At 47.6% G+C, this 13571-nt stretch overlaps 1 protein-coding gene across 2 annotated transcripts in view; it reads left to right on the forward strand.

Annotated features, from left to right (window-relative positions):
• Positions 1-13571, forward strand: part of KCNMB1 (potassium calcium-activated channel subfamily M regulatory beta subunit 1) — a 573325-nt gene that overhangs the window by 239006 nt on the left and 320748 nt on the right. For both annotated transcript variants that reach the window (XM_069761972.1, XM_069761973.1), the window contains exon 3: positions 3165-3360. In XM_069761972.1, the coding sequence (XP_069618073.1) occupies positions 3165-3360 (196 nt within the window). The remainder of the gene's footprint in view (positions 1-3164; positions 3361-13571) is intronic.

Here is a 13571-nt window from a genome sequence, read left to right on the forward strand (position 1 = left end):
AATAAGGCAATTTTGGTTTTATTATATTTTATTTCCCTTTTGCCATTATTTCCGTTATTTTCCTAGCGCATACCTGTATATATTACTCACGTATATATACATATTTATGTGTTTTGTATTCATTTTTGACAAACTTAAAAGTGGAAGTTTGTTGGTAGTGCTGCTGGAATATTAATAGCGGTGACACTTTGCGCCACCATTTTTTACAATAATTTATTACAGGAGCTCGCTTGCCCTGCTTCTAGTGTGCTATCAGAAAGAGTCTTCAGTGCTGCTGGTTCAATACTGACCGAAAAAAGGGCACGTCTGGCTACCCAGAATGTTGATGATCTAACCTTCATTAAAATGAACCAATCATGGATTTCAAATTATTTTGCTCCACCTTCTCCTGCTGACACGTAGCTTGCCTGAAAAATGTCTTGCTTTTGGCCGCCTCTTACTGACTTCTCCAATTCCTCCATTTGCAGCTGCTAAATGTCCACCACAGGCCATTTTTATACCTCCCTAAATGGGCTGACTCCCCCCTCAGGGCCGTAGTCACCACCTAGCGCAAGGACCCATGCGAGTGCCGTTTGCCTGGACAGGTGGGTGCGCCCACTCTTGGGCGACGGCACTGGCACAGGGTCCCTCATAGTACAATGAAGTGTCTCTGACGGTGGTGGTGCACAACCAGCGTCAGACACACCATCATAATATGAGGGGCCCTGTGCCAGAACCGCCGCCCACGAGAGAGTGTTCCCCCCCAGCTCGAACAGTGCTCTACCACTTGCAATACTTACCTCTTCCTGCTCCACCACTGTGTAGTCTGTGCTGTTAAATCCTTCAATGGCACTGCCTATACAAATTTGTTGAAATGATAGATGATAGTTAAAATATACAGGGGCTCTGGCATCCATTTAGACCAGTTAATACTTTGCGCCTACTACCACTGTCTGCTACTCAGCAGAGGAGCCCACCCCAGTACCTAGCTATGCCACCTGTTTATTTATGAACTATTTTTTGGCAGACATTTAGCCCACTTTATTATTTGGGCCTACCAACTGTGTCTGCCAATCATTACAGTTGTCCTCCACTGAACAAAGCAATGCCGCCTGTTTAGTCCTGTTACCATTTTTTAACTGCATTTAACCCACTTTCTTATTTTGGCCTACTAACTGTGTCTGCCACTCATTACAGATGTTCTCCACTGAACAAAGCAATGCCACCTGTTTAGTCCTGTTACCAATTTTGAACTGCATTTAGCCCACTTTCTTATTTGGGCCTACTAACTGTGTCTGCCACTCATTATAGTTGTCCTCCACTGAACAAAGCAATGCCACCTGTTCAGTCCTGTTACCAATTTTGAACTGCATTTAGCCTACTTTATCATTTGGGCATATATCTGTGTTTACTCCTCATCCTGCCCATTGCCCAGCCACTGCTAGATGAGTCTGCTGGTACATTGACCCAGACCTCTACATTCCCCTTGCACTCTACACAGCCTGAATCTGACCCTGCCACCTGTTTAGTCCTGTTACCAATTTGAATTGCATTTAGCCCACTTTCTTATTTGGGCCTACTAACTGTGTCTGCCACTCATTATAGTTGTCCTCCACTGAACAAAGCAATGCCACCTGTTTAGTCCTGTTACCAATTTTGAACTGCATTTAGCCTACTTTATCATTTGGGCCTATATCTGTGTTTCCTCCTCATCCTGCCCATTGCCCAGCCACTGCTAGATGAGTCTGCTGGTACATTGACCCAGACCTCTACATTCCCCTTGCACTCAACACAGCCTGAATCTGACCCTGCTGAAAGTCAGGTTCCCCTTCCCGCATACTATAGCACCTTACACGGGGACAAAGAGGAAGTTACAGATGAAAGTGCAAGTTCCTTCATCAGGTGGGAGGGGCATACTCGTTGGCGACGTCACTGGCACAGGGCCCCTCATAATATGCAAAAGTATCTCTCGCAGTGGGAGGCGCCACCCGCCGTCAAACACACCGCCATACTATGAGGGGCCCTGTGCCAGTGCCAATGAGTGGGCCCCCCCTGCTTGCTTAGGATCGCAGCACTTGCAAAGTTGAAATACTTATCTCTCCCTGCTCCACCAACGTGACGTATTCCGTGTTTCCTTGGCCCACGGAAATCTTGAGCCAGCCCTACCCCCCACAACTTTAGCCAAATGACCCCCAGTTTTCATTGCCTAACTATTATTATAAAGTAAATTAAGATTGACAAGCTTAAGTAATAAGAATTGATGTTTTTGGCATAAAAATGGGCACTATAGGTGTTTTCCTGTCCTCCACTCACTGCCGACTTTGATTCCCCATTGACTTGCATTGGGTTTCGTGTTTCAGTCGGCCCCCGACTTTTCGCAATAATCGGCCGATTTCAGCCGACCCGACTTTTGACAAAGTCGGGTTTCATGAAACCAGACTTTTCAGAAAAAGTAAAAGGCGCTCAACTCTAGTTTAGACGTCCTGATTGACTGCCGGAATCAACACACATAAAATTAAGGGGAAAAAAAGAGTGCACTGCTCCTCTGACCTCTCCACATGCTCCTCCAACTTCTCTACATCCCTCCCCTCATCAAGCACACCCCCTCCCCATCACCCACTCCTCATCATACAGCACCACTATTGTAGCAAATGTAATAAAATCAATGCAATGATTTACCGAACTGTGACAGAATTTTTCCAACTAAAATGCTCGTCAAGGCGAGCACGAATCCTCACGTGCTACGTTCGCACTGAATTTGAAATTGATGAACATTTTCGGAACACGTTCGCTTATCTCTACACTGGACAGAAGACCCATAAATCTATCTGCTCATTTCTAGTACCTTATGTCCTGGATACAGTAGATAGTCTCAGATTTGTGTCTTCGCCCTGCTGTCTCAGGCGCCTGTTGAATTTCACTCACTATCAGATTCCCCTCTGACAACTCCTCCTGCCTGGGGAGAAAGAAATGGTAACTTTGTGTGAATTTGGGTCTGGCCAGGGGCATGGCAAAAATTTGTTGCAGCATCCAAAGCACACAGCTTGATCTGTCCCTCTTTCTGTTCTTCAAAAGTTGGGAGATATGTGAATGTGACCTGTATCAAATGTTACATGAACTGCTTTGCATAAATTAATGTCATACTTTTAAAATAACAAAACCTAATTTGATGATTATTTTCATAGTGTATGGACTGCAGAAAGTAACTGTACCCTTGTTCAAGCTGCTTTTAAAGAAGGAGCCAACTGTATTCATAATTCCAACACAAAGCCTGAGAGTATAATAAAATACCCATGCCTGGAGGTCTTGGTGAATGTGAATTTTTCAGAAGAAGTGCTTATGCTATATCACACAGAGGAATCCTCAGAATGGAATGAAAAGGTAATTTGATTTGAGTTGGTTTTCTGAAAACTAGTTAACAGTAAGTTTCCATATAGCTCAAGAAGTTGTCCTTTTCAGAAAACTTTATGATATACTCTCACTTGGTTATGAAAAAGATATATATGTCAAGTGCCTGCTCTCTGTCACTGTCCTATGTTTAGACACAGTGTTGAAATTACACTGACTTAACAGTAGGGAATCACGGAGTTCACTAATTCTGCCTGTATAGGTGGTTGCAGCAATGTCAATATGTTATCATTGCAGCATCTACATTAGTGATGAGCGAGAGTATTCATCACTATTCTCTATTCGCACGGATAGTACGATATTAGGGTTACATGTTACCTTGCGAGTATTTGTGTACTCGCCTCGCTATATTCAGATGTCCCGCCCTGCAGTTTTGGCACCTCCTTTTCAGCCACTAAACATTCTGGTCTTCTTAACTAGTCACAGTAATGCTGCAGATATCTTGGTTGTGGCACTACTGTGATTGGCTGGTTGCCAAGCATCATAGGGTCTGTTGAAGCCCTGCAGCCGCCATTTTGCTCACATTGCATCCAGAGCCTGCGTTCTAGAGGCATAGGGAGAGATCACCCAGCTGCTAGGGGGAGTCCTTAGGCGTCTTGATAACACAAAAGCCCTTTTCAGGGCTACCTGCAGTGTATACTACGTCAGTGTAGAGTAAGGAGTAGTGTTGAGCATTCCGATACTGCAAATATGGGGTATCGGCCGATATTCCCTGTATCGGAATTCCGATACCGTGTTCCTATATTTTTGCGAAATCAGAAATCGAAATCGGAAGTTCCTATAGTGCAATTATCCAGTGTAATGAAGTGTGGGCGGTGCGTGGGCGGAGACTGGGTGTGTGTGTGGGCGGTGTCTGTGCGTGACCGTGGGGCTCTTTGCATGTGTGCCGGGGCTCAATGCGGCGTGCGGGGTCTCTGTGCGGCGGGCGGGGTGTCTCTGCGGCGGGCGGGGTCTCTGTGCGGCGGGCGTGGTCTCTGTGCGGCTGGCGGGGTCTGTGCAGGGTGTCTCTTCGGGGCATGCGGGGTGTCTCTGCGGGGCGTGCGGGGTGTCTCTGCGGGGCATGCGGGGTGTCTCTGCGGGGCGTGCGGGGCCTCTGTGGCGTGCGGCGTGTCTCTGTGCGGGGTGTCTCAGTGCGGGCATCATCCGATAGGACTACAAGTCCCATCGGACGATGCCTACTACACTGACAGTGATTGACACATTAGCCAATGATGGGACAGTAGTAGTCCCATCATCCAGCTAATGTGTTGAATGAAAAAAAAATACTCCATACATACTCCATACATACTCCATACATTCTCCATACATACTCTATACAGTACATTCATACATTACATAAATGACTGCGGAATATGTTGGCGCTATATAAATAAAAAATTATTATTATTATTATTATTACATATAGTACATTAAACATAGAGTTAATACTCACCATTACTTGTCATTTTGATCCCCGAAGCCAGTGTCATCTGTAAAAAAGGTGAAAAAAACAAACAACCAATATACTCCCTGTCCGCAGAAATCCACGAGTGTCCCACAACGATCAGCCATGGAGAACGGCAGCAACAGCTGTTGCAAGTTGCAACCGCTCTCCAGGGGCCCCAGAAACACAATGACGGGAGGAAGAGATTCCTCCGTCGCTGTAAAAAAAATAGTCCCTAGCCTCACTTATGGCATTGCTGCATGAGAAATTTTCCCACGCAGCAATTGCCATAAAGTAAGACTTTGAACTTTAGTAACCTCAGTGATGCACTGCAGGAGCCATTGCATCACTGAGGTTACTATTTTCTGCGCCACAGGGGGAAAGCCGACGGCCGGAGGCCAATATTTGTAGCCTGCTATGAATACCAGCTCGCAGCTCTCTGTGTAGTCTTTACTGGCTATTAAATAGGTGGACCTCCCCAAAAAAGGACGTGGGGTCCCCCTATATTTTGTAGCCAGAAAGGCTACACAGACAGCTGCGGGCTGATATTCATAGCCTAGAGAGGGGTCATGGATATTGCCCCCCCCCCCGGCTTCAAATACTAGTCCGCAGCCGCCCCAGAAATGGCACATCTGTAAGATGCGCCAATTCCGGCACTTAGCCCCTCTCTTCCCACTCCCGTGTAGCTGTGGGATATGGGGTAATAAGGGGTTAATGTCACCTTGCTACTGTAAGGTGACATTAAGCCGGGTTAATAACGGAGAGGCGTCAATAAGACTCCTATCCATTATTAATCCAATAGTAAGAAAGGGTTAATAAAACACGCACACATTCAGAAAAAAGAATTTTAATATTCTTCATTTAACCATACTTACCATACTTCAGCGCCTGCAAAAAAACGTAAAATAATAAACCGTATACTACCTGTCCGCCATAGTCCAATTAATAACGAGTGTCCCATGACGATCTCCCCTATAGAACAGTGACATCGGGTGATGTCACTGCTCTATAGGACCCTCAGTGACACACTGACAGGAGACAATGGCTCCTTCAGTGCATCACTGAGGTTACCTGAGCAAGCAGGGGGGGCCCACTCGTTGGCATTGGCACTGGCACAGGGCCCCTCAAAGTACGGCGGTGTGTTTGCACGGCGGGGGCGCCTCCCACCGGTAGCGACACTTTTGCGTACTATGAGGGGCCATGTGCCAGTGACGTCGCCAACGAGTATTCCTCCCCCCACCTGATGAAGGAACCTGCACTTTCATCTGCACCTTCCTCTTTGTCCCCGTGTAAGGTGGTATGGTATGCGGGAAGAGGAACCTGACTTTCAGCAGGGTCACAATCTTGCTGTGTAGCGTGCACGGGGAATGTTGCGTTATGGGTCAGTGTACCAGCAGACTCATCTATCAGTGGCTGGGCAATGGGCAGGATTAGGAGGAAACACCAATATAGGCCCAAAGAATAAAGTGGTTTAAATGCAGTTCAAAATTGGTAAGAGGACTAACCAGGGGGCATTGCTTTGTTCAGTGGAGGACAACTGTAATGAGAGGCTGACACAGAGAGTAGGCCCAAATCAGTAATTAGTCTAAATGCAGTTCGAAATTGGCAGCAGTAGTAAACAGGCGGCACAGCTTTGTTCAGTGGAGGAGAACAGCAAGGAGCGGCAGACACCAATAGTAGGCCCCAACCCAACTAGTAGGCCAAATGCAGTCTAACATTAACAACTACTTAACGAGAGCCTGAAAATGGAATTTCAGGACAGGAAACCAGGAGAACAGCAAGGAGCCGCAGACACTGTTAGTAGGCCCCAACCCAACTAGTAGGCCAAATGCAGTTGTTCCATTTAACAACTATTTAACAAGAGCCTCAAGATTGAAGCAATGGAGAGGCAACCTGGGGAACACCTTGGAGTGGAACACACCGTCTCTACACCCCTGACCCAACTTGTAGGCCGCATGCAGTGTTGTTTTCAACAACTACTAAAAGAGAGACAGAAGATTGAAGCAATGGAGAGGCAACCCGGAGAACACCTTGGAGCGGCAGACACTGGTAGTAGGCCCCAACCCAAGTACTAGCCCCACTGCAGTTAGATTTAAAAAAAATACTAGACGAGAGCCTGAAGATCAAAGCTCAGAAAAGGCAACCCGGAGAACACCTTGGAGCGGCAGACACTGGTAGTAGGCTTTAAACCCAAAATTTTGGTCAATGGAGTTTATAAAATGTTCCAGGGGTACACAGGCAGCATTGGTGTGGTAAGCGGAGGACAATTTCTATTTGGGACTGCAGACAGACTTAGTAGGCTGTCCCCTGTGAACCATGCATCCATAACATTAACCCAGTGCGCCTAAATGGACGCGTAACCTTCCGTGGACATGCCTACTGGTCCATGCATCTGTTGTCAGGTGCACCTTTCTACTATTAGATAGCCTGAGAGCATGGACAATGCGGATTTTTACATGCTGGTGGAGGACTGGGATGGCTTTTCTCGCAAAAGAAGTGACGACTGGGTAGCTCTTACCGTGGTACAGCGTAGTCCATTTGGGCTTTATAATTATAAATAAAAGAAAAAAAGTAGGCTGTATGCACTTTGAAATAGGTTCCAGGGGTACACGGGCGGCAGTGGACTGGTCACTGGAGGACTAGTGGAAGGAGGGACCGCAGACAGGCTTCGAAGGCCTAACATAAAAAAATTGGGCTGTAGGCACTTTATAATTGGTTCCAGGGGTACACGGGCAGCAGTAGACAGGTCAGTGGAGGCCTAGTGGAAGGAGGGACCACAGACAGGCTTCGAAGGCCTAACATAAAAAAAATTGGGCTGTAGGCACTTTCTAATTGGTTCCAGGGGTACACGGGCAGCAGTAGACAGGTCAGTGGAGTAATAGTAGAAAGAAGGGACCGCAGACAGGCTTCGAAGGCCTAACATAAAAAAATTGGGCTGTAGGCACTTTTAAATTGGTTCCAGGGGTACACGGGCAGCATTGGTCTGGTCAGTGGAGTAGTAGTAGAAAGAAGGGACCGCAGACAGGCTTCGAAGGCCTAACATAATAAAATTGGGATGTAGGTACTTTATAATTGGTTCCAGGGGTACACTGGCAGCATTGGCCTGGTCAGTGGAGGAGTAGTAGAAAGAACGGACCGCAGACAGGCTTCGAAGGCCTAACATAAAAAAAAATTGGGCTGTAGGTACTTTTAAATTCGTTCCAAGGGTACACGGGCAGCAGTAGACAGGTCAGTGGAGGCCTAGTGGAAGGAGGGACCGCAGACAGGCTTCGAAGGCCTAACATAAAAAAAATTGGGCTGTAGGCACTTTCTAATTGGTTCCAGGGGTACACGGGCAGCATTAGTCTGGTCAGTGGAGTAATAGTAGAAAGAAGGGACCGCAGACAGGCTTCGAAGGCCTAACATAATAAAATTGGGATGTAGGCACTTTATAATTGGTTCCAGGGGTACACGGGCAGCAGTAGACAGGTCAGTGGAGACCTAGTGGAAGGAGGGACCGCAGACAGGCTTCGAAGGCCTAACATAAAAAAATTGGGCTGTAGGCACTTTCAAATTGGTTCCAGGGGTACACGGGCAGCATTGGTCTGGTCAGTGGAGTAGTAGTAGAAAGAAGGGACTGCAGACAGGCTTCGAAGGCCTAACATAAAAAAAATGGGCTGTAGGCACTTTTAAATTGGTTCCTGGGGTACACGGGCAGCAGTAGACAGGTCAGTGGAGGCCTCGTGGAAGGAGGGAACGCAGACAGGCTTCGAAGGCCTAACATAAAAAAAATTGGGCTGTAGGCACTTTCTAATTGGTTCCAGGGGTACACGGGCAGCAGTAGACAGGTCAGTGGAGTAGTAGTAGAAAGAAGGGACCGCAGACAGGCTTCGAAGGCCTAACATAAAAAAAATTGGGCTGTAGGCACTTTCTAATTGGTTCCAGGGGTACACGGGCAGCAGTAGACAGGTCAGTGAAGTAGTAGTAGAAAGAAGGGACTGCAGACAGGCTTCGAAGGCCTAACATAATAAAATTGGGCTGTAGGCAATTTATAATTGGTTCCAGGGGTACACGGGCAGCATTGGTGTTGTCAGCGGAGGCCGATTGTAATGAGTGTCTGCCAGTTAGTAGTCCCAAACAATAAATACATGTTAATCTCTCGCATGACAACAAAATGAAACCACCAAAGGGTGCAATCATTCGGTACTGGGGTGGGCTCCTCTGCGTAGTTTCAGACCTAGTAATTTGGCACAAAGTATTTACTTGGGTAAATATAGGACACTGCCCCTGACTATGTTAAGTACCATCATACATGTCAACACAATGGTATTGTCAGTGGCAGGAATTTATGGATGTCAGCGCATAGACTAAGCATTGGTGGAACTGTGAGAGATAATTGTGCAAGTGGTTTAGCAATGTTTGAGCTGGGGGTGGGGGAACTTTCTTGTGGCCGGCGGTACAGGCCCAGAGCCCCTCATGTTACAACAGTGTGTCTGACGTTGGGTGCGCACCACCACCGCCAGAGACACTTTATTGTACTATGAGGGACCCAGTGGCAGTGCCGTCGACCAAAAGCGGGCACACCCACCTCTTCAGACAAACAGCACTCTCACGGGTGCTTGCGCCAAGTGGCGATACCAAGGCCCCGTGTGGGGAGTTTGGCCATTTAGGGAGGTGTAAACATGTCGTATGCTGGACAATCAGCTGCTGCAAATTACGAGATTTGAAAAGTCATTCAGAATAGCCCACAGGCAATACCTTTTCATAGGAAAGCTAGGTGTCGGCCAGGCAAGGTGGGGCAAAAGATTTCAAAATCCAGTTGTGGTTCATTTTAATGAAGGTTAGATCATCTACATTTTGGGTAGCCAGACGAGTCCTTTTTTCGGTTAATATTGAACCTGCAGCACTGAATACTCTTTCGGATAGGACACTAGCTGCCGGGCAAGCAAGCTCCTGCAATGCATATTCTGCCAATTCTGGCCAGGTGTTTAATTTGGATGCCCAGTAATCAAATGGGAATGATGGTTGAGGGAGAACGTCGATAAGGGATGAAAAATAGTTAGTAACCATACTGGACAAATGTTGTCTCCTGTCACTTTGAATTGATGCTGCAGTACCTGTCCTGTCTGCGGTCATAGCAAAATCACTCCACAACCTGGTCAGAAAACCCCTCTGTCCAATGCCACTTCTGATTTCTGCCCCTCTAACACCTCTGGTCTGCTGGCCCCTGCAGCTCGTGTGAGAACGATCACGGGCGCTGTGTGCTGGGAATGCCTTAAGCAAACGGTCAACAAGAGTTGATTGTTTGGTTGCTAATATTAGTTCCAAGTTCTCATGTGGCATTATATTTTGCAATTTGCCTTTATAGCGAGGATCAAGGAGGCAGGCCAACCAGTAATCGTCATCGTTCATCATTTTAGTAATGCATGTGTCCCTTTTGAGGATACGTAAGGCATAATCCGCCATGTGGGCCAAAGTTCCAGTTGTCAAATCTGCGGTTGTGCTTGTTTGAGGGGTAGTTTCAGGCAAATCTACGTCACTTGTGTCCCTCAAAAAACCCGAACCCGGCCTTGCCACGCCAGCAATTTCCAGTGGCCCCGGAAAAGCTTCCTCATTAAAAATATAATCATCCCCATCATCCTCCTCATCCTCCACCTCCTCTTCGCCCGCTACCTCGTCCTGTACACTGCCCTGGCCAGACAATGGCTGACTATCATCAAGGCTTTCCTCTTCCTCTGCTGCAGACGCCTGATCCTTTATGTGCGTCAAACTTTGCATCAGCAGACGCATTAGGGGGATGCTCATGCTTATTATGGCGTTGTCTGCACTAACCAGCCGTGTGCATTCCTCAAAACACTGAAGGACTTTACACATGTCTTGTATCTTCGACCACTGCACACCTGACAACTCCATGTCTGCCATCCTACTGCCTGCCCGTGTATGTGTATCCTCCCACAAAAACATAACAGCCCACCTCTGTTCGCACAGTCTCTGAAGCATGTGCAGTGTTGAGTTCCACCTTGTTGCAACGTCTATGATTAGGCGATGCTGGGGAAGGTTCAAAGACCGCTGATAGGTCTGCATACGGCTGGAGTGTACGGGCGAACGGCGGATATGTGAGCAAAGTCCATGCACTTTGAGGAGCAGGTCGGATAACCCCGGATAACTTTTCAGGAAGCACTGCACCACCAGGTTTAAGGTGTGAGCCAGGCAAGGAATGTGTTTCAGTTGGGAAAGGGAGATGGCAGCCATGAAATTCCTTCCGTTATCACTCACTACCTTGCCTGCCTCAAGATCTACAGTGCCCAGACACGACTGCGTTTCTTTCTGCAAGAACTCGGACAGAACTTCCGCGGTGTGTCTGTTGTCGCCCAAACACTTCATAGCCAATACAGCCTGCTGACGCATGCCAGTAGCTGCCCCATAATGGGAGACCTGGTGTGCAACAGTGGCAGCTGCGGATGGAGTGGTTGTGCGACTGCGGTCTGTGGACGAGCTCTCGCTTCTGCAGGAGGACGAGGAGGAGGAGGAGGGGGTGCGAACGGCTACAGCCAACTGTTTCCTAGACCGTGGGCTAGGCAGAACTGTCCCAAAATTGCTGTCCCCTGTGGACCCTGCATCCACAACATTCACCCAGTGTGCCGTGATGGACACGTAACATCCCTGGCCATGCCTACTGGTCCATGCATCTGTTGTCAGCTGCACCTTTGTGCTCACAGATTGCTTGAGTGCATGGACGATGCGCTCTTTAACATGCTGGTGGAGGGCTGGGATGGCTTTTCTGGAAAAGAAGTGTCGACTGGGTAGCTTGTAGCGTGGTACAGCGTAGTCCATCAGGGCTTTGAAAGCTTCGCTTTCAACTAACCGGTAGGGCATCATCTCTAACGAGATTAGTCTAGCTATGTGGGCGTTCAAACCCTGTGTACGCGGATGCGAGGCTAAGTACTTCCTTTTTCTAACCATAGTCTCATGTAGGGTGAGCTGGACTGGAGAGCTGGAGATCGTGGAACTAGCGGGGGTGCCCGTGGACATGGCAGACTGAGAGACGGTGGGAGATGGTATTGTTGCCGCCGGTGCCCTAGATGCAGTATTTCCTACTACGAAACTGGTGATTCCCTGACCCTGACTGCTTTGGCCTGGCAAAGAAACCTGCACAGATACTGCAGGTGGTGCGGAAAATGGTGGCCCTACACTGCCGGAAGGGATGCTGCGTTGCTGACTAGCTTCATTGGCCGAGGGTGCTACAACCTTAAGGGATGTTTGGTAGTTAGTCCAGGCTTGCAAATGCATGGTGGTTAAATGTCTATGCATGCAACTTGTATTGAGACTTTTCAGATTCTGACCTCTGCTTAAGGTAGTTGAACATTTTTGACAGATGACTTTGCGCTGATCAATTGGATGTTGTTTAAAAAAATGCCAGACTGCACTCTTTCTATCTTTCTAGCATCGGATACCTTTTCAGGCATTGCAGACTGAGCTTTAACCGGATGGCCACGCTGTCCTCCAACAGGTTTTGACTTTGCCACGCGTTTTGGGCCAGATACGGGCACGGCAGATGGAACCTGTTGCGATGTTGATGCCTGCTGCGGCCCCTCCTCCTCCGCTTCAGAACTACTGCCGCCTGCACCCTGTTCCCCCTATGGCTGCCAATCGGGGTCAACAACTGGGTCATCTATAACCTCCTTTTCTAGCTCGTGCGCAACTCCGTGTGTGTCACCGTGTAAGTCGGTGGTAGAGCGTTCGTGACAGGGCAACATAGTCTCATCAGGGTCTGATTCTGGATCAGTACCCTGCGAGGGCAATGTTGTGGTCTGAGTCAAAGGACCAGCATAATAGTCTGGCTGTGGCTGTGCATCAGTGCACTCCATGTCAGATTCAACTTGTAATGGGCATGGCCTGTTAACTGCTTCACTTTCTAAGCCAGGGACGGTATGTGTAAAGAGCTTCTTGGAGTAACCCGTTGTGTCGCCTGCTGCATCCTTCTCTGTTGTTGTTTTTGCTGAAGAGGACAATGAAGCGACTTGTCCCTGACCGTGAACATCCACTAACGACGCGCTGCTTTTACATTTACCAGTTTCAAAAGAGGAGGCAAAAGAGCTAGAGGCTGAGTCAGCAAGGTAAGCCAAAACTTGCTCTTGCTGCTCCGGCTTTAAAAGCGGTTTTCCTACTCCCAGAAAAGGGAGCGTTCGAGGCCTTGTGTAGCCAGATGACGAACCTGGCTCCACAGCTCGAGACTTAGGTGCTATATTGTTTTTCCCACTACCACCTGATGCTCCACTACCACTACCATCATTACCAGCTGGCAATGAAAGCCCACGGCCACGAACTCTTCCACCAGACTTCCTCATTGTTTTAAAAACGTCACCAAAGTAACGGTATTTGTTACTGTCAAACAACTTACAAGGTGAACTCTAACTTCTGTATGATTTAGATATCCCTTTATAGGTGGGTGAGACCGCAAGGAAAATCAGGCATGATGTTACACACTGTTTTCTGTGGCACCAAATGAGAGAGATGCCACACACGCAGGACTGTCACTCAAGCACAAATGTCAATATTAATCTCCCACTGTTTGTTTTTATTTTTTCAGGGAGAATTTAGAAACCCCCCCAAAAAAAAGATTTTTTTAAGGAAGAATTTAGAAAACAAAATAAAAAAAGTGATTTTTTCAGAGAGAATTTAGAAACCAAAAAAAAAACAACAAATAGGCTTTCTATGGCCCACTGTCTGAGAGAGAGAGATGGCACACCCAGGAGTCAGGACTGGCACACAAGCAGAAAGG

This window comes from Ranitomeya imitator, chromosome 4 (assembly GCF_032444005.1).
Source record: "Ranitomeya imitator isolate aRanImi1 chromosome 4, aRanImi1.pri, whole genome shotgun sequence".
Classification (NCBI taxonomy): Eukaryota; Metazoa; Chordata; class Amphibia; order Anura; family Dendrobatidae; genus Ranitomeya; species Ranitomeya imitator.